General features: G+C 47.6%; 1 protein-coding gene across 3 annotated transcripts in view; it reads right to left on the bottom strand.

Moving 5' to 3' along the window:
- PDCD11 (programmed cell death 11) overlaps window positions 1–23,569 on the bottom strand; it is a 52,875-nt gene that overhangs the window by 1,327 nt on the left and 27,979 nt on the right. Inside the window, exons 18-35 of one of the 3 annotated variants that reach the window (XR_013398383.1) lie at window positions 22,605–22,754; window positions 22,084–22,199; window positions 20,209–20,750; window positions 18,073–18,135; window positions 12,699–12,804; window positions 10,902–10,991; window positions 10,590–10,692; window positions 9,984–10,161; window positions 6,894–6,950; window positions 6,158–6,280; window positions 5,091–5,213; window positions 4,377–4,668; window positions 4,108–4,224; window positions 2,976–3,125; window positions 2,465–2,738; window positions 1,615–1,810; window positions 903–1,056; window positions 283–448 (exon numbers count right to left, since the gene is read on the bottom strand). Coding sequence is in view for 2 of the 3 variants with exons in the window: in XM_015148089.3 (XP_015003575.3) it covers window positions 283–448; window positions 903–1,056; window positions 1,615–1,783; window positions 2,491–2,741; window positions 2,976–3,125; window positions 4,108–4,224; window positions 4,377–4,668; window positions 5,091–5,213; window positions 6,158–6,280; window positions 6,894–6,950; window positions 9,984–10,161; window positions 10,590–10,692; window positions 10,902–10,991; window positions 12,699–12,804; window positions 18,073–18,135; window positions 20,209–20,750; window positions 22,084–22,199; window positions 22,605–22,754 (2,950 nt within the window). In the remaining variant the exon portion in view is untranslated. Of the gene's footprint in view, window positions 1–282; window positions 449–902; window positions 1,057–1,614; window positions 1,811–2,464; window positions 2,742–2,975; window positions 3,126–4,107; window positions 4,225–4,376; window positions 4,669–5,090; window positions 5,214–6,157; window positions 6,281–6,893; window positions 6,951–9,983; window positions 10,162–10,589; window positions 10,693–10,901; window positions 10,992–12,698; window positions 12,805–18,072; window positions 18,136–20,208; window positions 20,751–22,083; window positions 22,200–22,604; window positions 22,755–23,569 lie in introns of all 3 variants that reach the window. The other 2 variants (XM_015148089.3, XM_015148090.3) reach the window with 2 other exon arrangements.

Raw genomic sequence — 23,569 nt, 5'->3', positions numbered from 1 at the left:
TGCTGGGGTCAAAAGCAAAAGAATGCCTGTGAAAGTGGTCTACAATGAGAGCCAGGAACAGTTAATTATGAGAGAAACTCTTGACCAGGCTACCTCCTACCAATGCCAGCCTTTGAGGCAGAAAGAAAAGTTGAAGAAGTGAATGTCACTGGGCCTAAGGCATCACGTCAAGCTGGTTTTCTAGATCATGTAAGAGGGCTGGGATGCTGAGAGCTGCTGTGGGACCAGTGCCTACCACGCCCTCCCCTGAGGAACTCGGCCTTGGCCGGCTGCCCCACTCACCGGACGGCCTTCTGGCTGCCGTGCTTGATGGTCATGTCAATGTAGACTGACCAGACATCTGTGCGCTTTGGGTAGGTGCTCAGCGTGTTCTCAAAAATGGCTTTGGCTCGCTCTGCATCCCCCAGCTGAAACTCAAGCTGGGCAAACTTGGCAATGACATCCACATCTGCAGGGAGAGGATGACGGCTCAGAGACCCAACAAGCAGACAGCCCGCCTCACCACAACACCGTGTTCCGCAGGGTCAGCATGAGCCTGCCTCCCTGCTCTTGGGTCCCAAGACCCAGGCTGTGACAAGAGGGACAAAGCCCCAAAAGGAAGGTGGGGTGGGTTTGGGGCCAAATACACAGATGGGCACTGCAGATACACCACTCTCTGGGCACAGAAGAGGTGGGGGATCCCAAGGGCAACAGAACTAGTGCTAACTGCATTTTGTTCCTCCATCTTTTGGAGCCTGGCATTTGAAATGTAACATGCACTCTTATGCTCAGGGGCACAGAATCGACAGGCAAGAAGAAAGCCCTCATAAGGCTCTCCTGACTTAGAATAAGCAATGCCAGGGCCAATCCCTACTCCGATCTTGGAGTGCTCATGGGCTTAGGAGCTGGGAATGAGCACTCACGCTCCTTGCTGGGCAGGCACTCCAGGGCTCGCTGCAGCACGCGGTGACTGGCCCCAGCCTGGCTCCTCCGCAGAAGGAAGGCACCGTATTTGATCCACACAGCTTTCTCCTGCCGGAAACGCTTCAGCATCCGGTTGTAGAGTTCACCAGCTTCCTGTGGGAAAAGACAAGGCATGCTAAGGAGAGTGTGATATTACAGAGGGGACAAGACAGACGAGCAGCAACACTCACAAGAAGCTAGACTTGGGGCTCCCAGACATACTCTCAAGGCCTAATGCTACAGACCTGAGAGGAGCGGGAGGGAGGCTCAGAGAAGGGCACAGTGGACAGGGGAGTCCCTGCTGATCCACACCCACAGGAGGGCGGTCCTAGCCTAGGAGAACATGAGAATGACAAGCGGGAGGGAGAGACGCCAGAGCGGATGCTGGGCCGGGACGTCCCCTTCTGTCTGTGGTGCCCTGCCAGCAGCCCAAGGCAGACACACCAGGGGTCCACTGCCCCTTCGCTTCCAAAGCCACTCCCTCACCTTGACCCCGCAGGCCTGAAGAAGAGGTGAGGGAAATGACTTCTCTTACTTGGAAGATGGGGAAATTGGGGCCCCGATGTTCGGTAGCAAGCCCAGAGCAGGACTGGACCCAGAACCCCAGGGGCTCTTCCCTGAGACTGTGGCCCCTGGGACTCCCAGGAGTTCATGTGTGGCCCAGCCTCCTACCTGGAATTTCTCTGACTTGGCGTAGATGTCAGCCAGGTGGAGAAAGACTTTGAGAGGCTCATTGTACTGCACGGCTCGCTCGAAGACCTTGGTCAGGGACTCCTGAGAGCCATACATGTTCTCCAGGTTCAGCAGAGCCACCCACACGTTCAGCTTCTCCTGCTCCTCTCTGGAGGGAGAGCAGTCAGCACATGAGCTCCACAAAAGACCAGTGAGCCTCCCGCCCCATCCAGGGAGACCCAGGAACCATCTCCCCCTCCCAGGCTCTGTGTCCTCAGATCCCACCCCAAATGCAGACTCTTAAAAGGCTGTGTCCCCACCACAGCTCCCACAGTATTAGGAACCCCTGCTCCCACCCCAATGGCTGGGTCTGAGGCTCTCCTGGATTCTGCCTCCATTCCTGGAAAGGATGCCCACCAGATCCCAAACAGGCCTGAGGTTTGGGCTGGACGCAGTGTCCTGGATCTGATTCTCTCTTCAAACTAAGAGGATGAAGCAAAGGACTGCCTTCCCTCTTCATCAGACCTCAAAAACTCCCTCTCTGTTTGGAAAACCACCTACAGGGATCTCCCCCAGGTATGTAGTGAGCTCTTTTCTTACTGTGCTTCTGCTCAAACTGGTTTCCTCATATAAGTGTACAGACTCTTGTGAAGGTTAACCTTAGCAGTTTCAGAGAAGAGGACTATAAAATATAAATGAGTGGATCTGTTTCACAGATGGCCACACCTATGGCAGAAAGCCTGGGGACCCATGGGCCCCTGGTGGCAGCCACCCAAAACGCTGCTGGCCTGCCTAGGAGGAACTACCCCACAGGCTGAGACACCGCCCAGCCCAGAACGTGCGGAGACACAGTGTTCCCTGGGGCAAAGCTGAGACCTGAAGGAGATGGTCTTAAGGGCCCTCTCGGCCACGGCACGGGCCTTCTCGATCTCCGTGGCCTGCAGGTGGAAAGCCATGTACTGCAGCCACAGAATGGAGCTGTTGGGGGAGCTGAGCACTAGTCGGTCAAAATCATCCGCAGACTCTGGCTGCCGCCCAGGATCCATCAGCGCCTCCTCAATGCGGGACAGCTCCTTCTCTGCCTTCTGCTTCTCCAACTCCCTTTCTTTCTTGCTTTTCTTTTTCTGCTATGGAAGGCAGAAACACAGTGAATCATCTGCTCCTCAAGGCCTAGGGGAGGGCTGTGGTGGAAGCCACGAGCTGGCTGGGCAGCCCAGGGCTCTATAGTCTCCCCCTGGCCTGGGAATGGCCGCTGCCCCCTCCCCTACCCACCCAGGAAGACACCCAGCCTAGGAACAGAGCACAAGAGACTGACACCAAGGGGTCCCTGCAAAAAGGACATGCCCTGCAAAATACAGCACCATGGCTTGGTGTGGCTTCTCATCCTCCTCGCTGTCTGAGCTCTCTGCTAGAGGTGGCAAGGCCGGGGTCAGAGAGTCTAGTCCCACATTCCAAGCGAAGCCTGAGGATAGCTGCAGCCGAGGCACTTCTGCGGGCTTGGTTTGCTTCTCCTGGAGGAACACAGAGGTGCTGAGGAAAGCACCTGGCTTAGGCTGCTCCCTGTTTCCCCACCCCAGCCCACCTGGAGGAGCACAGACTCCTCACCAAGCCCAGAGACCCTTCCTCTCCTCTCCTCTCCTCTCCTCCCAGGCCATGCCAGGCCCCAGCCCACTGGGGCAACGTTATAGCAGTGACATAAACGTTTAAGTAAATACATTTGTTTAGGTAACAAAATTTTCACACACACACATGCGTATGCATACCCGTATATAAAATAACAATAGAAGCCAGGAGTGGTGGCTCATGCCTGTAACCCTAGCACTTTTAAGAAGCTGAGGTGGCTGATCATTTGAAGTCAGGAGTTCAAGACCAGCCTGGCCAACATGGCGAAATCCCCTCTCTACTAAAAATACAAAAATTAGCCAGGCATGGTGGAGCATACCTGCAGTCTCAGCTACTCGGGAGGCTGAGGCATGAGAATTACTTGAACCCAGGAGGCAGAGGTTGCAGTGAGCTGAGTGCACACCACTGCACTCCAGCCTGGGTGACAGAGCGAGACTCTGTCTCAAAATAATAAAAACAAAAATAACAGTAGAGCTGGGACAGAGATATGACAAGAATTCTGAGGGTGGCAGGGAGGCTCTGCCCAAACAGGTATGAGCCATCCCATACCCAGTCCTCTCAGCCTAGGTATTACTATTCTCATCTTTTGGAGGATACAGGCTCAGAACAACTCAGCCTCCTCTTTATCTGCCCAGCCTCCTAATTTAATTCAGTTCCACCCAGTAAACATTCCTTAGAATTTATTTTATGCAACCTTCTCTGGGTAAAAAGGGTCCCTTGTCCTCAAGTTGCTGATGGTCAACGGAGGCAACTGACAGCCCCCACTTTCATATTTTATAGGAAGTGAAGTAAAAGAGGACGAGGCGGAGGACAGCCCAGCTCTTCCCTTGCCTGGAACAGCCTTTCCCCTCCCTGCGACATTGCCCTCACCTTGGGCAGCACATTCGTCTCTTCTGCCTCCTCTTTTCCCTCCCGATAGTACACGTCCATAAGGCTGTCGTCCTCCTCTGACGGGCCGGCTTTCTTTGGCTTCTTGCTCACTCTTTCCTGAGAGGTCAGGTGGAAGAATGCCTGGGAGCATCCTCCTGCAGCCCCAGGCGACACCCTCCCTCTGCTCCAGCGGGTGCCCCGTCCCCATGCCCTCGCGGCTGTCCCTCCAGGAGGAGGACAGGCAGCCACGGCCCTCCGCAGGACCTCACCTGCTCACTCCCAGACTCCCGGCGCTCCCGCCCGCCCCGCTTCTGCGCCTGTGGCTTCTGGGGTTGTTGCTTCTCCTTGCTGGGCAGCTCCACCTCCTCCTGCCCCTTCTGGTTCTTCTTCTTGTTCCTTTTCTGATTTTTCTTTTCCCCTTTCTGGTCTCTCTCCTCAGCCTCTGTTTTCCTCTCCTCTTGCTTTGGAAGTGGCCCTTCCAGGGAAGCAGAAAGCAAGTCTGGCTTCCCAGTGTCTCCCGGGAGGAAAGACAGCTCTACCAGGTTCTTCTGGTGGTTAAGGCTATGACAGAGCGAGACAGGGGGAGGTGAAGACACCATAAAAAGCAGAGGGCACAGCAGGCAGCCCAGGCCTTCTTCCTCCTGATCAGCCCACGATTCCGGGCCCTGCCCCATCTGCCTTGGGAGTTCATTCAATATCCTCAAGAATGATTTGCACAATTTTTCATGCTTAGTAGAAAAATACAGGGGGTAGATATGATGCCCCCTCCTCCATCCCCAACAACAGGGGCTATGCAGAGATGAGTTACCACCTGTTTTCACAGGCACTGGGGGAGAAGGCTCCAAACAAAGGCCTTTTACTCATCTGAACACCGCTACGCAAGCCATTGTGTTTACAGTTCACCCTGAAATCTCCTCCCAGGGCTCCTGGAGAAAGGGATTTGATTCCCATTACAGAGAGAGCGAGAACGGGAAGGCACCTACCGTAAGACCCTGGCTGTGAGCAGCTTCCCTTCGGGGAGGTGTTTGTTATAAAGCGCTTTCTTGGACGAGCTGTGCTGGGAGACATGTGAGTACCGAGCCAAACCCACAACGGAGGGGCCAAGGCTAAAAGGCAAGAGGCAAGAGTCCTGTGGTCATAAATGCAACAACAGAATTCCAACCAGGCCTCGGGACTTCACTCTCACAGGGACTCAAGCTGTGACAAGGATTTGTGACAGACATAAGTTGCTGGCATTCAGCAGGATAAAGTGGGCTTTGTAAACTAGAAAAAAATCATCAGGCATAATGAAGATATGATTGAGGGCATTTTTTACCCCACATCATGGCATCACAATATATAAATCACAAACTGCTAGGAGAAGAGGAGAAAGTGCAGAAACAGCATGGCAGGGAAGGCTGCAGTATCCGCTGCTTGTAAACATGAGGTGATTTCACAGAATGAATACTTACAAATCATGATCAAACAGTACAACAGAACGTCCACATTTATGTATTTATTTTTAAATTTAAATTTAATTTTTTTAGACACAGGGTATCACTGCCTCTAGGCTGGAGTGCAGTGGCACAATCATAGCTTACTGTAACCTCGAACTTCTGGGCTCCAGCAATCCTCCTGCCTCAGCCTTCCAAGGAGCTGGGACTACAGGCTCATGCTACCACACCTGGTTAATTTTTCAATTTTTTTGTGAGACATGGGGGTCTTGCTTTGTTGCCCAGGCTGGTCTTGAACTCCTGGCCTTCAAAGCAATTCTCTCATCTCAGCCTCTCAAAGTGCTAGGATTACAGGCGTGAGCCACTGTGCCTGGCCCCAGATTTATTTAGAACAGAAATTAGAAATGCCATATTCTTTGTCCAAAACACCAAATAACTAATAACACTTGTTTTAAAAGTATTAGAAAACTTGGAATTTTAAAAACTAGGGGGGACTCATAAACTCTCCTCCCTTTATATTCCCATCAAAGAAGTTGACTGAGGAACACATGGACCCCAGAGCAAGACAGGCTCAGGGAAGGCACTTGGGTCCGGGTGTAGACCCCCACCTCACTCACCGAAAGAACACACCATGTGGCTGGATGGACCCCACGTAGCCCCTCAGAAGCTGCCCTTCCTTAATATCCTGGATGGAGTTAATCTCTGGATCTTCTACTTTGCTTTTCGTCTCCGGGTTTGTTCTAAAGGAATAAAAGGTTTACATGCACATCTTTAACCCCCACTGTCCCATGCCACCCCAATATACCTGCAACCATCATACTTAGTAAATAAGAATATGACTCTGGACCTATCAGTAGGATATAACCTTTAGAGCCCCACTCTACTGTCTCCTAACATCTTGCCAGGCCAGAGGCAGGTACCTGGGAGCCAGCTATATAGAAATGGGGAGAGGCAGACCAAGCCAGAGAGGTCAAACCTAAAGCTTTGGCCTCATTAACATCGATGTCTAACCACAGAGCAAGCTGACCTCAAGCCAACTCCATACATGGCACACTCACCCCTACAATGGAACCCTGGAGGCTAAAGCATCCCCCCTCACCAGGACAACCATCTGCAACCTTGGACACCCACATTTGGGTATCTGACCCTTTCCCTGGGAAACAAGAGCCTGAGCAGACAGGATTCTTACGGCAATCTGAACAGCCTCAGCTTTTCTGGGTAAAAGAGGTTCAGGATAAAAAGTGATGAACAGACAAGGTGGGAAGCCCAAAATTCCGTGTCAGATACATGTAGCCTCCCCTCGATCCTGAGTGGGTCTTCCTCCCTTCTTGTTCCAACAACACAGAAACCCACCTGGATGATCGCAGTGACAAAGTCAATACGCTGTCTGCAGTGGACAGGATGTAACATCTGAATGAAGGCAAAAGAGAAGGAAACACTCAATTTTCAGCATCGGTGAACAGCAAAGGGCCTCAGCTTCCTCTCCTCCAGGCTGACCAATAGGCACAAGTGAGGGGACAGGAGACTTTGGTCATGTTTTTTCATTCTGTTGAAAACCTGCTGAGGGACTCTGGACAAGTCACGTCACCTCTGTGGGCTTCAGTTTACTAGTCTATTACATAGAAATAACACGACCCACTCTTCTTGGGGCCAGGTGTAGTGGCTCACACCTGTAATCTCAACACTTTGGGAGGCCAAGGGAGAAGGACTGCTTGAAGCCAGGAGCTCAAGCCCAGTCTGGGCAGCAGAGCGAGACCCTGTCTCTACAAAAAAATTTTTTTTAAAAAGCCAGGTGTGGTGCCACACACCTGTAGTCCCAGCTACTTGGGAGGCTGAGGACAGAGGATTGTTTGAGCCCAAGAATTTGAGGTTGCAGTGAGCTACGATCACACCACTGCCCTCTAGCCTGGGCAACTGAGTAAGACCCTGAGAAAGAAATAAAGAGAAGGAGGGTGGGAAGGAGGGAATAAAAGAAAGTCTCACAGAGGCATACGGTATGTCCTTAAAAGAAGAACAAGCTCTGTGTTAGATCCTGAGAACGTTTGATCTCAGCAGAGAGACACACTAACCCCAGGAGAACATGCCCAAGGGATCAGCTAGGTACTACCGCAGACACACAAGAGCAGTTCAGAGGAGGCGGGTTAGCAAGGCTTCCAGGAGGGACAGCAGGGTTGCATCTCTAAACATTTCATCTAAAATGGCAATTAGTAGTCCCAAACCGTAATATACAGAATCTTAGAGGTAGAAAGGATCTCAGTAACAATCCCCAGTCCAAATTTTCCCACGACAGATGTCTGCCTTTGATAACTTGGCATCACAGCCGTCAGAGCGGGACAGGGCCTCAAGGGGCAGTCTACCTTTAGGCAAGGAATTTATCGTAGGCTTGGCCACAATAAAACACATTTAAAACCACAACCTCATTATCTAAACCTTAAGAGAAACCAGACTCTAGGACTCATTCTTTGTCTTCTCTCAGGCCCTGGGCATGTCTGTGCTGTGCAGTGGTTGTCAGTGGTTGAGAATTTAGGCAGGTAGGTGCTGGTGGCTGGGACAGCTGAGACAGGAGAGGGCAGTTATTTTCCAGTCTCTGCCTCCAAGGGCATCTACTCTACTGTCAGTTGACTACTGGATCCAGCTGAAATCTGTCTCCTCAAGTTTAGTTTATTCAGGCTATTAAAACAGTCTTTAAAACTCGAATTGGCTGGGTGCGGTGGCTCACGTCTGTAATCCTAGCACTTTGAGAGACCAAGGCAGGTGGATCACTTGAGCCCAGGAGTTTGAGACCAGCCTGGCCAACATGGTGAAACCCTGTCTCTACTAAAAACAGAAAAATAAGCCAGGTGTGGTGGCGCAACGCCTGTAATCCCAGGTACTTGGGTGGCTGAGAATCACTTGAACTCAAGAGGCAGAGGTTGCAGTGAGCCCAGATTGTGCCACTGCACTCCAGCCTGGGTGACAGAGCAAGACTCTGTCTCAAAAAAAAAAAAAAAAACCCAGAGCTAAGATTGTGACATTGCACTCCAGCCTAGGCAACACAGCGAGACTCTGTCCAAAAAAAAAAAAAAAAAAAAAAGAAGCCGGGCGTGGTGGCTCACACCTGTAATCCCAGCACTTTGGGAGGCTGAGACGGGCGGATCACGAGATCAGGAGATAGAGACCATCCTGGCTAACACGGTGAAACCCCATCTCTACTAAAAATACAAAAAATTAGCCGGGCATGGTGGTGGGCGCCTATAGTCCCAGCTACACAGGAGGCTGAGGCAGGAGAATGGCGTGAACCCAGGTGGTAGAGTTTGCAGTGAGCCGAGATTGCGCCACTGCACTCGAGCCTGGGGGACAGAGCAAGACTCTGTCTCAAAAAAAAAAAAAAAAAAAAGAAAAAGAAAAAAACAAGAGACCAATTTTTGCTGAACCAATGGCTAAGATACAAATTTAAAATATCCAGTGCCAACAGTGGTATGAGAAATGGACAGTCATATTTACTGTTAGTGGGGACATAAATTAGCACAGTCATTTTGGAGGGCATGTAACCCATCAATTTCACTTCTAGGAATTTATTTACCAAACATACCTGTATTAGTATCCAAACATATGCAAAAGAGCCAGGCACCATGGCTCACGCCTGTAATCCCACCACTTTGGGAGGCCGGGGTGGGCAGATCACCTGAGGTCAGGAGTTCAAGACCAACCTGGCTGACATAGCAAAACCTAGTCTCTATTAAAAGTACAAAAATTAGCCAGGCGTCATGGCACATGCCTGTAATCCCAGCTATTTGGGAGGCTGAGGCATGAGAATTGCTTGAACTTGGGAGAAGGAGACTGCAGTGACCTGAGATCGCGCCACTGCACTCTAGCCTATGCACTGCAATCTGTCACAGTTAAAAAAAAAAAAAAAAGACTGTGTCTCGCACCACTGCACTCCAGACTCTATCTTATGCCACTGCACTCTAGCCAGACTCTGTCTCAATTTAAAAAAAAAACAAAAACCAAATATATGTACAAAGATCCTTCAACATTATTGTCTATCAAAAAACAGTATTGTCTATCAACAGAGAATTGGTCACATAAATTTCAATTTAAAAAAACCCAGAATACTAAACAAACGTTTTAAAATAAGGTAAAAGGACAAAACAGATTTTAATATATTAGCATGGAAAAGGAAAAAAATCCATGATAAACTTCTATGAGAAAAAAACAATATATAAAATGATATTCTATTATTTATATAAAGAAAAACTATATATATGCATTAAAGTCTAGAAAGATAGAAGTCAAAGTACATAATGGCAAAAAGTGGTAGAGAAACAGAGAGGTGACAGAAATTTTCATTTTCTATTTCATAAACCTGTTGTTTCTGATAAAAAGTCATGTATTACAACGACATTTTAAAAAAAATACACCAATTCCACAGACAGGTGAAAAGAGAAAGAACACCTGGCTCACCTGACAACCTTTTGAGGGACGAAGTCTTCCAGGGGCGTCTCGGAGTAGGAGTCACTCACGTGAAATATACTGACTGTTCCTATCTTCCCAAAGGGGAAGGAGACGGTCAGTCCCTCATTGGGAGTCACCTTCACCACTCGGCCCATGGCCACTTCCCCTTCCTCAAGCTTGTGAGGACCTGGTGGAAGAACCAACCTGATTCAGGGAAGAGGAAATGAGCTAAGGGAGGAGCAGGAATGCTGGCCACACACAGGCTGGGGATGGTGGAGGCTGCCCAGACTTGGGGTATCCGGGCTGAATGATCCAGAACCATCTAGACTGAGATCACCCTGTCATGCAGCCAAGAACCCCAGGGCCAAGTGGTAGACAACTCTTTCCCACAGACTTGAGAAAAACACCTGTGTAGGTAAAGGTAACTCAGAGAGTAGCGAAGTAACTGGGCCAGAGCAAAGCCCAAGAGAAGAATTGTTCCAAGAAGGTCCCACACCAGGCTTTCTGAGGATTCCAATACTGAAGGGGTCCTCCAACTTGAGCAAAAGTTGAAAACCCATCCCACCCCTTCCCGCCACTTCCTTTCCCCGACCAGGCACTGTTTCATTCCCACACCTATGAGGGACAGGCATAAGAAGGCCTTGGAGGAATCTGGGCCAACCACGGTGGCCCTCAGGGCCTGGCCAACCCGGAACTTCTTATCTGGATGCTTCAGAACCTGGAAGGATAAGAAAACTCCTGTGAAGCTTGAAGAAAGGCTGTCATTTATCCAAAACCATAGCATTTAAGTCTCCATAGCAAGTATCTCCCAAACCAATCCTTAAATAAGAACAAGGTTCCTTAAACCCACTGTGAACCCATACACCAGACACTGAGCCAAGCTTAGGGGGCTTGGGTCCCCTCTCCAGGGATCTCAAGCACACTGACCTTGAAGCTCAGAGAAGTGAGCAATAAGGGAATTCTCCCCCGGATGTCTGGGGCAATCTCCACCTCAAGCCATTTCTTCACCACATTGTACTGAGGGAAAAAAAGGAACCAGAGTAGGGCAAATACAAATACAAGGTTTCCCGTCATTGAAACTTTCCTAAAACTATAAGGTGGAAAGGGCTCCAATACAATACTTTTCTAAGGAACAGGAATCCACCCTTCCATCCCACTGCCCTTGCCCAACCTCCACTTCTCACCAGCTTCCCTCAGACTCCAGCTCAGAGTCTTTGCCAGCCTAGCAGAATATGCATCTCTCCCAGGGTCTCAGCTGACCAGGAAGCAAGAGAGACTCCAGAGATGACCTCAAGCTGGAGAACCAATCCCACAGACCTCTGTAGCCTCCTCCAAGCTCAGCTGTGTCCAGTGATTGTTAACCATCTCCAGGGGCCAATTTTTTATTTCTAAACCAATTTGGATCCTTCACTATTTATGCAGTGTCTTGCCCTAAATACGCACTCCAGTTTTCTCTTTTTCTTGAGACAGAGTCTCGCTCTGTCTCCTAGGCTGGAGTGCAGTGGTGGCAATCTCGGCTCACTGCAATCTCCACCTCCTGGGTTTCAGTGATTCTTCTGCCTCAGCCTCCAGGGTAGCTGGAATTAGAGGCACATACACCAGGCACAGCTAATTTTTTGTATTTTTAGTAGAGACGGGGTTTCACCATGGTGGCCAGGCTGGTCTCGAACTCCTGACGTGAAGTGATCCGCCCACCTCGGCCTCCCAAAGGGCTGGGATTACAGGCGTGAGCCACCGCGCCCAGCCATAAATACATACTCAAATTTTCAAGTCAATTTAACAAATCATTTATCAAGCAGCTTCTGTGTACATGGCACCATAGTGATAAATAAAAGCCAGGACCTGCCTTCAAGGAGATTACAGCCTACAAACAGTAAGTCAAATCAGTATGCAAATAACTGCAACAGCAAGCAACATGTAGGAAGTACAACATGCTACAGTAACTAGTAAAGGGGGAAGGTTATCTGTGCTGAAGCTTGAAGGGCAGTAGACAACCGGAATAGAAGGTACTCCAGATGTAGAAACCAGCACAAATAAAGACAGGAAGGGAAAAGGCAGAGAAGCTTTTCAGAATAACTGCCACATAAGGTGCACGGAGAGTCAGATTATGAAGAGCCTTATCTGCCACGCTAAGGCATCTGGGGCATATGAATGTCTATAGACAATAGGTAACTGAAGGGATCAAGCATCAGTGACGATCATGCTCAGAGATGCTCATCAAAGAGGAATCTGGCAACAATGGAGAGGTGTTATTCTTCAAGGTCAAACCCAATCCAGCCGCCTCACCTATGTTTCAACCACTACAGGTTGCTTTCTTTCCTTTTTGAACTCCTGTTCCAGTTGGGGTTGGAACACATAATCTGGCACCCAATTTCATGTTGTTTTACAGTGCACCTGAACTTCATGAAAAGCATGAATCTAAAATCCAAATTATATACATTTATATTCTAAATCTTGCCCTATATTTTGCTTTCCATTTCTACAATTAATCTACCAATATATTGAATTATGAGCTGCTTGCTAATCGTGTGTAAGCCGTATTTTAGCTCCCTAATTAGACCAGAAGTTCTTTAGTGGCAGAGGCCATGTACTGTCTCCCACAAACCCAGCATGGTAGCACAGACTCAAATGCGTTTCTCTGCTAATGGCTTTTTTCTCCAATGTCACGATTGTTTCTTCTGAAAGAAGAATGACATCTCATTGCCGAGTGGCAAAACTTCTTACCTTCTTTAAGAAGCAAGTAACAGTCTGGCCGGCCTGGTACTGTTTAATCTTCTCCACAGGGCTAACAGAGTGAGTGTTAAGAGCAGTGTGGCCATCCTCCAGCTCACTGTTTGCAGAAAGGAAATGTAAAGAGTAAACCCAGCACTGGATAAGACTTCGAGTTTGAAACCATCTCTCCCAAGTGGCTATGGATTGACTGTACAGGACTCCCCTACTCACACCCACCCTCCAAGGCCGTTTCACTCCTCAAAGGGGAATGTCCACAATACTGGCCCAAGGCTAATCTTTTCCATTTCATTCACCTACCTATGAACAAGCTGCTTTTAAAGAAGGTAGCCCACAATAGCCTTTATAAACTCAGGAAACAAAATTGTTTTACTTCTTTCATAATACTTTGTTGCTTTAGTTTGCAAAACTGCATTCAAAAATTCTCTCACTGAATTTGACAACTGTGTGTGTTCAGCAGGGTAGATATTAGGCCCATTTTATGCTATTAAACCAGTAGTTAAAGTCAGGGCTTCTGACTCAAAATCCAGGGCTCTCTGCCCTATGCTACCCTTCCATTAGCATTTTCTTGATTTTCTTTTTTTTTTTTTTAATAAAAGGAGCATTCATTTTTTTTTCTTTTTTTTGAGACAGAGTCTTGGTTTGTCACCCAGGATGGAGTGTGGTGGCACAATCTCGGGTCACTGCAACTTCCACCCCCAGGTTCAAGTGATTCTCATGTCTCAGCCTCCCAAGTAACTGGGATTACAGGCACCTGCCACCACACCTGGCTAATTTCTTTGTATTTTTAGTAAAGACAAAGCCACCATGTTGGCCAGGCTGGTCTCGAACTCCTGACCTCAAGTGATCTACTGGCCTTGGCCTCCCAAAGTGCTGGGATTATGGATGTCAGCCATGGCACTCAGCCTTTTTCTTTTTTCGTCTCAGAAAAGCCACAAAGGGATGTAGCCTGAAAGTTACCGGTCCACAATCACTTCGAAGGAATCACAGAACTGCCACCCCTACTTACCAATTCAAATAATTTCTAAGCCCAAATGAACCAAACTCACCAATAAAATGCTACAAGTAATGTTAGTAAATCTGTAAAATACAATAGCAAGTGCTCCCTAATGTAGAAAATGGGAACTTTCCTATCTAGTAAAGTAAGAATTGACCCAGCACTCTGGGAGGTCACGGCAGGCACGTCACCTAAGGTCAGGAGTTTGAGACCAGCATGGCCAACATGATGAAACCCTGTCTCTACTAAAAATACAAAAAATTAGCTGGAGGCTGGGTGCTGTGGCTCACGCCTGTAATCCCAGCACTTTGGGAGGCCGAGGCGGGTGGATCACGAGGTCAGGAGTTCAAGACCAGCCTGGTCAACATAATGAAACCCCGTCTTTACTAAAAAATACAAAAATTAGCCAGGCGTGGTGGCGGGTGCCTGTAGTCCCAGCTACTCGGGAGGCTGAGGCAGGAGAATGGCATGAACCCGGGAGGCAGAGCCTGCAGTGAGCCAAGACTGCACCACTGCACTCCAGCCTGGGCGACAGTGCGAGACTCCATCTCAGAAAAAAAAAAATTGGCCAGGCGCAGTGGCTCACGCCTGTAATCCCAACACTTTGGGAGGCTGAGGCGGGTGGATCACAAGGTCAGGAAATCAAGACCATCCTGGCTAACACAGTGAAACCCCATCTCTACTAAAAATACAAAAAATTAGCCAGGCGTGGTGGCGGGTGCTGTAGTCCCAGCTACTCGGGAGGCTGAAGCAGGAGAATGGCGTGAACCCGGGAGGCGGAGCTTGCAGTGAGCCGAGATTACGCCACTGCACTCCAGCCTGGGTGACAGAGTGAGACTCCATCTCAAATAAAAAAAAAAAAAATTATCTGGGCGTGGTGATAGGTGCCTATAATCCCAGCTACTCAGGAGGCTGAAGCAGGAGAATCACTTGAACCTAGGAGGTGGAGGCTGCAGTGAGCTGAGGTTGTGCCATTGCACTCTAGCCTGGGCAATAAGAGCAAAACTCCGTCTAAAAACAAAAAGAGATAAAGGACTTGAATAGACATTTCTCCAAAGAAGATATACCAACGGCCAACAAGCAAATGAAAAGATGCTCAACATCACCAATTATCACAAAAAGCAAATTAAAGGCACAATGAGATATCACCTTATACCCATTAGGATGGCCACTATTAAAAAAAAAAAAAGAAAGAAAATAACAAGTGTTGGCAAGGATGTAGAGAAACAGAAACCCTTGTGCACAGTTGATGAGAATGTAAAATGGTGCAGCGATTATGGAGAACAGTATGGAAGTTTCTCAGAAAAACAGAATTACCATACAATCCAACGATTCCACTTATAGGTGGAATATACTCAAAAGAACCGAAATCAGGATCACAAAGAGATATTTGCACACTCATGTTCAAACAATAGCCAAAAGGCACAAGCAACCTAAATGTCCATTGACCAATGAGTGGATAAACAAAATGTGGCATATATGTACAACGGAATATTATTCAGCCTTGAAAAGACTGGATATGCCAGACACAGTGGCTCATGCCTGTAATCCCAGCACTTTGGGAGGCCGAGGCAGGCAGATTGCCTGAGCTCAGAAGTTTGAGACCAGCCTGGGCAACAAGGCAAAACTCAATCTTTACAAAAAAAAATTAGCCAGGCATGTTGGTGCATGCCTATAGTCCCAGCTACTCGGGGGGCTGAGGCAGGGGGATCACTTGGGCCCAGAAGGTCAAGGCTGTAGTGAGTCATGATCACGCCACTGCACTCCAGCCTGGGTGACAGAACAAGACCCTGTCTCTAAAAAAAGAAAAAACACAAGACAGGACATTCTGACACATGCTGCAAAATGGATAAACCTTGAAGACGTTACACTAAGTGAAATAAGCCAGTCACAAAAGGATGCATACTGTATGTGTTCCACTTATATGAGGTACCTAGAATAGTCAGATTCACCGGGATTGAAGGGGAAATGGTGGTTGCCAAGGGCGGAAGAGAGGGAGAAGCAGAGTTGCTGTTCAATAGGTATAGTTTCAGTCACGCAAAACAAAAAGCTTCTAGAGATTTGCTGTACAACATGCATTTAGTTAACAATATTGTAATGTACATCTGAAAACTGTTAAGAGAGTAAATGTATGTGTTGTTACTGTAATTTTTTTAAATGACACATGAGGACACAGAGACATATGAAAGGAAGACCATGTGAAGACATGGGGAGAAGATGGCCATCTGTAAGACAGGGAGAGAGGCCTTAGAAGAAACAAAACCTGTCAACATCTTGACCTCAGACTTCTAGCCTCCAAAATTGTGAGAAAACAAATTTCTGTTATTTAAACCAAACCAAACCAAACCCACCACATATACAGGTATGTGTTATCCTTTGTTCTTTTCCTGAAGTGATTTGAAACCTCCTCTGCAAAAAGAGCAACCCCTGAAAAAACCAGGCTTGGCAGTACTAAATGGGGACCGATGAGAAAACTCACTGGCTAACAGGAGTGCCAGAGACACCTTCTAACACTCCTGAATGGCCTTGCCTCTTTCCTCCCAGCCCTCCAGAGGAGTAACCAGGTAAGATGAATCTTAACCTTGAGTGCCCCCAACACCTCTGAACTCAGCTCTAGAACAGACAGCATTCTCTTTCTGCACCAGTTCTGCACGAGATCCCCATACAAAATGGGAAATAAAAATACAGCTACAATTCCTCCGTTAAGTCAAAACCATCAGTTAAATGTTTTTCATCCCGACTTCAAAATATTTATTTTAAAACATAAGCATGAGAAATTCACTATGTTTCTCAAGAGCCTTAAGATTAAAACAAGTCACAGTACAACAAAGGTCCATGGAGGAAGTGGAAGATGTCTGGCCATCTGTCTGGGAGTGTGTCTGGCCATCTGTCTATCTGTTATTATAACTCTACATCTCCCACCTCCTTAACAAATCCACTGAATTCCTGACGTGGCCCACTCTGCTACAGCAAAGTACCCCCACTCTGGCTCATACCATAGTCTTCCAACACCAGCAGTGTTAATGAGGGGTTCCCTCAGTACTCTTAGGATCAAAAAACATTTAGGATCTCAGTGTTCCCACAGAGTACACTGACTCATCCCCTGTGTATTTGTTAATTTAAGATATCTATCCTTAGTTTGAATAAACTACTTAACCTCAACCCTAATTAAGGGTTTAATTAAAACAAGACATCACATGTCAGAGGTGAAGATACTGCAGGCTGAAACCATTAATATGAAGAGGTTTCTTCATTTTCCAACAAAGACTGGAGGGTAAACACAATCAAAATCTACAAAACTAAGGAAACCACAGAGTTAACAAATAGGAATGTAATTCATCCCCCAAATCTTATTATTCTGAAACTTTAGTTTAGGGCTTACTTTGAAGTCCCAAAAGTGTTATTAGCATCTGAAACTCAATGTGCCAGGAATATTTCCTTTGTGTTTTTTTTTTTTTCTTTTGAGACGGGTTTCGCTTTTGTTGCCCAGGCTGAAGCACAACGGCAAGATTTCGGCTCACTCCAACCTCAGTCGCCCAGATTCAAGTGATTCTCCTGCCTCAGCCTCCCAAGTAGCTGGGATTACAGGCGCCCGCCACCACACCCAGCTAATTTTGTATTTCTAGTAGAGACGGGGTTTCACCATGTTGGTCAGGCTGGTCTGGAACTCCTGACCTCAAGTAATCTACCTGCCTCAGCCTCCCAAAGTGCTGGGATTACAGGTGAGCCAGTGTCTGGCCCTGGAAATTACTCTGGAGGCTGTTCTGTAAACCTCTAGGTGCCTAAGATTTACAACCTGGATGGATCTCAGGACTGAGCCGCAGAGCCTTTCTTAATTAAGGTCATACGCATCTAGCTTTATTCACTAAGGGTCTATCAATCTGAGAGGCTGGGTTCTTTTAGAGAACTCCTCGTTCTCCTCCCCACATGGTATCTTACGGAACACTCTTCTCTACAGAATCTACCCCAGCATGACCTGAAATTCTAGCTCAGCTTCCAGCCCACCAAGCAGTCGTCCAGGTTGAAATAACAGATATTCTTGGATATATTTTGCTTATTTAGGGAATTACTGGGTTATAGAAAATTGGGTTGAGAGTAAAAATGTTTCTTTTTGTGACATGCTGACAAACAGAACTGAAACCAGGCTTTAAACTGGTAATTAAAACCTGTACACAGCTTTTGCATTAATTTTCATATGATCCCTCTAGCCCTAAGAGAACCAAATACCCCCACTGGAGAAACAAGAAAACTTGGACAGAGAAAGGCAAAAATAAATCCTAACACTGGTAAAATCAAGATTCTAACTCAGGATTCCTAATTCCAAAGCCCAGTGCTCCTTCCATGAGACAGTGCTGCTAACGTCCCCCTCACCTTGGCCGAACACTCAGCTCCGGGATGGTTCGAACAAATCTGGGGTGACTTATTGGGAGAAACCTGGAGAAACAAATAAGCTGAATCATTTCTCTTCATCTCTGTAACACAGTAATCTGTAGGTCAGGATTTCTCTCTACTCTCCACCAAACCAAGCTCACAAAAGCACCCTGTTCCACTGTCACACCACCACTGAAGGGAGATGTGTCAGGCTGAAAGTTTCCATCCCCAACCTTTGCAGTTAATAGTAAGGAGTAGGTTCATCTGATCCTTTTTTTTTTTTTTTCCTTCTGGGACAAAGTCTCACTCTGTCACCCAAGCTGGAATAGCCTCAACCTCCTGGGCTCAAGCAATCCTCCCAGCTCAGCCTCCCAAGTAGCTGGGACTATAGGTGTATGCCACCATGCCCGGCTAATTTTTATTTTTATTTTTTGTAGAGATGGGGTCTCACCATGTTGCCCAGGCAGGTCTTGAACTCCTGGGCTCAAGTTTTCCACCTCCCTCATCATCTCAAAGTGCTGAGATTACAGGGATCAGCCACTACACCCAGCCTCATCCGATTTTTTTTTTTTTTTTTTTTTTTGAGACAGAGTCTCACTCTCTTGCCCAGGCTGGAGTGCAATGGCATGATCTCAGCTCACTACAACCTCCGCCTCCCGGGTTCAAGTGATTCTCCTGCCTCGGCCTCCCGAGTAGCTGGGACTACGGGCATTGTGCCCGGCTAGTTTTTGTTTTTTCAGTAGAAGGGGTTTCACCATATTGGCCAGGCTGGTCTCGAACTCCTGGCCTCAGGTGATCCACCAGCCTCACAAAGTGCTGGAATTACAGGCGTGAGCCACTGTGCCTGGCCTGATCTTTTAGGACTGTCATATCAGATCCTGAAAACAATTTTCCTTACAGTCTATACACTCCAATTCTTTCGTTCTAAAAATAAAGAAACTGAGGTCTTTATTTAGAGGATAAATGATTTACTGAAGACCCCACAGTTGGCTACTGAAATTAATACGCAAATTATTGGCCAGACTTTGAATTCTTTTTTTGCTGTTCTTGTTATAGCAGTAATTTCTGCTACAGTAACATGTGGCACAAGATTTAAAGCAAATGAGGATAATTAAGGTGGGATGTGGAGAATGGATTATGACAACGGCAGATGTATACAGCACAGTAACCGAGGCAGGCAACTCACTAGGCAAAGAACAGACTACACATTCTCTCTTTCAGTCTTCACCATGGCCCTACAAGGTAGTCGCTACCATGATTCTCATGTTACATATTAAGAAAATAGGCCGGGCGCGGTGGCTTACGCCTATAATCCCAGCACTCTGGGCGGCCGAGGTGGGTGGATCATGTCAGGAGATTGAGACCATCCTGGCTAACACGGTGAAACCCCGTCTCTACTAAAAATACAAAAATTTAGTTGGGCGTGGTGATGGGCGCCTGTAGTCCCAGCTACTCGGGAGGCTGAGGCAGGAGAATGGCATGAACCTGGGAGATGGAGTTTGCAGTGAGCCAAGATCGTGCCACTGCACTCCAGCCTGGGCGACAGCGAGACTCTGTTTCAAAAAAAAAAAAAAATTAAGAAAATAAAATTTGGAGTCAAGTAGCTACTGCCACATGGTCACAGTTAATCTAGAATTCAAACCCGGGTTTGACTCCGAACCCGTTCTTAACAACCACACCATATATTCCACATTTTTAAGAAGAATCATGCACTGTAATCCCAGCACTTTGGGAGGCAGAGGTGGGCGGATCACAAGGTCAGCAGATGGAGACCATCCTGGCTAACACGGTGAAACCCCATCTCTATTAAAAACACAAAAAGTTAGCCGGACATGGTGGCAGGTGCCTGTAGTCCCAGCTACTTGGGAGGCTGAGACAGGAGAATGGCATGAACCCGGGAGGTGGAGCTTGCAGTGAGCCAAGATCACGCCACTGCACTCCAGTCTGGGCAATAGAGCAAGACTCCGTCTCAAAAAAAAAAAAAGAATCATGCAAAACAATTCTTTGGTGAATGCCTTTTGTTAACTAAAAGAGAATCTGACTTACATGCAACTTTTTGGAGCCCGCCTAGTTTCCCAGTCCTCCCTCAACAACAATCTCCCCTTGAAGTCAGGCCACCCCCGCGAGCCTCCATACTTGAATGTCTTCATGTCTCGCCCACCAATCACTCGGGCAGTGACCGTCTTCCCAACCTTCAGTTTGGTAGTAGGAGAGATGCCCTCTGGAACATCATCTAGAATGTGGGAGGCATGGATACAGCCAATGATGCCATCTTCCAGAGTCACAACCACATGGGTGGGCTTAATGGACTTGACAGTCCCTGTCACCATGTCCCCGATGGAGAGGGTGTGCTTCTTTACGGTTCCTACAGTCAGAGCTGGATCCACTTCTTCATCCTCATCAACTGTCTCAGAGTCCTTCCGGGTCGGTCTCATGGTCCTCTTGGCAGCCGGCCCCTCCACAGCCAAAAGAAGGCCAGTCACTCCTGGTTCTGTGGTCTTGAGGGTTAGGGAGACACCCTGTCCCACCTGCAACTTCTCTGAGTCAAAGCGGAAGGTGTCGTTGAGGTGAGAGGTAAGGGAGAAAGCTGCCAGGTGGCCAGTCTCTACCAAGGAGGCAATGGCAAACGACTTCTCCAAGTGCTGCACAATCGCCTGGTGTTCGCTGCCTTTCCTCAGCTAGAAGAGAGAAAAGCAACCATCCCTGCTTTCCTGTTTACACAGCATGGTCACTCACTCATGGCCCCACTGGGCAGGGTATAGCTAAGGAAACCCTCTGGGGTCCCAAGGCTAGGGAACCCAAGGCTGGTCTGAGCTGGAACAGACTAGCCTTCACTCCCTGGACCTAGCTTTCTTTCCTGTACACTAAACTCATGGGGCTGCCTCTGAATTACCTTGGCTTGGTTTTGTTTTGCTTTCAACTTAAATTGCAAGACCCTATCCTAGATCTACTAAATCTGAATTTTACAAGTTATTGAGATAATTCTGATGCACAGCCTTGCAACCTCTAACAGCTCTCTCAGCTTATAGACATTGTGGTTCCTGACTCTGTCCTGCAGCTCCCCATCCCCAATTTAATCACTCTTCCACCCAAGCAATGAATAGAGTCATTACTGAGAGCTTATTGTGTGCAAGGCACCTAACCTCTCTTTCCTCAGAATCCAAATTGTGCTCATGCTCTTGTATGCCTGTTTCCCTCAGGTGATAAAATGGTACAGGGTCCTGCTAGAAAACTGAATGAGAGGTTAGTATTGCTTTCCATTCTCTCTCTGTCTGTTCTAAACTATTAATACTGTAAGCAACTAGAAATTAAGGATTGTATCTATACTGTACCATACTCTATGCAACTAGGTGCCTAATAAGTGCTTTAGACAATAATCAAATATATTCATCACCCAGAGAAAAATAATAATTTTGAGATTTCCCTCAAACCCATTCTTATGTCACACACAAGTGTCCAGAAGACAAGGCAGATGAGGGTGTGGACGCACAGCCTGGAGATCTGAACTGCCCACAGACATGCTGTTCGGCTCATGCCAAACTTATTTTAAAAAAATAAGTTTCTAACATTTTCAGCTTTTATTTCAAATAAAAATCCAAATTCTGCCTTCTCTTAAAAATCAAGCAGCAGTAGCCCCAGATATTCCCACCTGGCAACAATTGGGCAGGACTAAACAGTCTCAGCCCCATGCGGGCTGGGCATGCACTCCCGAGCTTGTCAGAGTCCCAGGCCAGCCACTCCCTACCCACACAGCCAGCTCCACTCCTGCACTATTTATTTGTTTGGCCCTAAAGATGGAATGCCCATGTAACTTATCACCAGAACCAGAATAGAAATCAGCACTATGAACCACACCAGGATGAGAGGTCTAAACCGGGGGTGTCCTGGATCCATCCAGACATAGGGCTACCCTCACTACAGGCATCTGAGTTGGAATTCCTGAACTGGAAGTGTGGGGTTGAAGGGTACATCATGTGAAACCACGAAAATGGAAGTCAGAAGCAAGCTTACCTTTTTAGCTTTTCTATTCACCAAGTCCTGGTGAAGGGAAACGTGCACTTCCAACTTCAAAAGATCAACATTTAAGATCACAACCTTTTTTTTCTGCCCAGATTCCACCTCCTGCCCTGCAGTGAAGAACCACAGTGTGATTATCCTTCTGGAACAGGGTGAAGGGACAGCAGCACCTCTCACGTGTAGTTGCTACCCCTTAGATCCAAGAAAGCAGAGAGGACACACGTCCTGGGTCCATGCGGGCCATAATTAGGGAAACCAAGGGTCTATCGCCCATAGTTCAAGCTCAGGTGGGCCTTAATTTACGTAACCTAATATATAAAAATCTAGATTTACCCTATTGTAACAATTAAAGGATTCGTACCTAAGCCTCTGCATTCACTCAAGGTAGGCATGCCAAAAATCTCTACCGAATCAACTCATCTACCCTAAGTATTTAGAAATTCTATATCCAGGAGAGGGAGCAATGGGCAAAGGGTCCTCCCACCAACCACAATGGGTAAGACAGAAGCACTCACCTGCGCGATGGTATCTGCTGGCTCTCAGGACCAGGTCGGGCACCGGACCCCCACTGAATACCACAGAGCCATCTTCCAACACCTCCTGCACCACTAGGTCAAGGAACATTCCTGGGGTCATCTCAGCCAGTGTCTGGATCAACACAGAGTCTGCCAGAGACCCGAAGGAAACACGGATTAGTACCATGAAACAACACTCCCACTGTTCTTTTCCTCTGGCAGTGTGCTGTCACCATGGAGGACAGTGGAGCACTGGAACCACTGACAAGGTAAAATCACTTTTTGCAAAAATGTTCAGTATCCACGAAAACTCTTGTCACAGGCAGACAGACCTAAGCCCCTTGCTAATCCTACCTGACCATAATTCAAGGGAGTAGCCAACAAACACCAGGAAGACAGGCTTTCCTTCGGTTTCTGAATTTTCACTGTCCCCTCTCAAGCCTCCTGCTATGAAATTCCATTAAAGTTACAACAATCCGGCCGGGCACGGTGGCTCACGCCTGTAATCCCTGCACTTTGGGAGGCCGAGACAGGCGGATCACGAGGTCAGGAGATCGAGACCATCCTGGCTAACATGGTGAAACCCGTCTCTACTAAAAAAAATACAAAAAACTAGCCGGGCGCGGTGGCGGGCGCCTGTAGTCCCAGCTACTCGGGAGGCTGAGGCAGGAGAATGGCGTAAACCCGGGAGGCGGAGCTTGCAGTGAGCCGAGATCCGGCCACTGCACTTCAGCCTGGGCGACAGAGCGAGACTCCGTCTCAAAAAAAAAAAAAAAGGAAAAAAAAAAAAGTTACAACAATCCCACACAATGGTTCAAAGTCTAAGAGGGTCAGAATAATAACCCCTTACAAAGCCTGGCAGGTCCCAGTTCCATTTCATCTGCTGAATAAAGGAATGAAAGGTGAAAAGGTGAGTGAATTCACAACAAATGCAAATATAAAGCCACAGAACTAAGGGAAACTTT

Source organism: Macaca mulatta, chromosome 9, assembly GCF_049350105.2.
Source record: "Macaca mulatta isolate MMU2019108-1 chromosome 9, T2T-MMU8v2.0, whole genome shotgun sequence".
NCBI classification, from domain to species: domain Eukaryota; kingdom Metazoa; phylum Chordata; class Mammalia; order Primates; family Cercopithecidae; genus Macaca; species Macaca mulatta.
The sequence above is the reverse complement of the archived record's forward strand: the minus strand, read 5'-3'. Positions and strand labels throughout refer to the sequence as shown.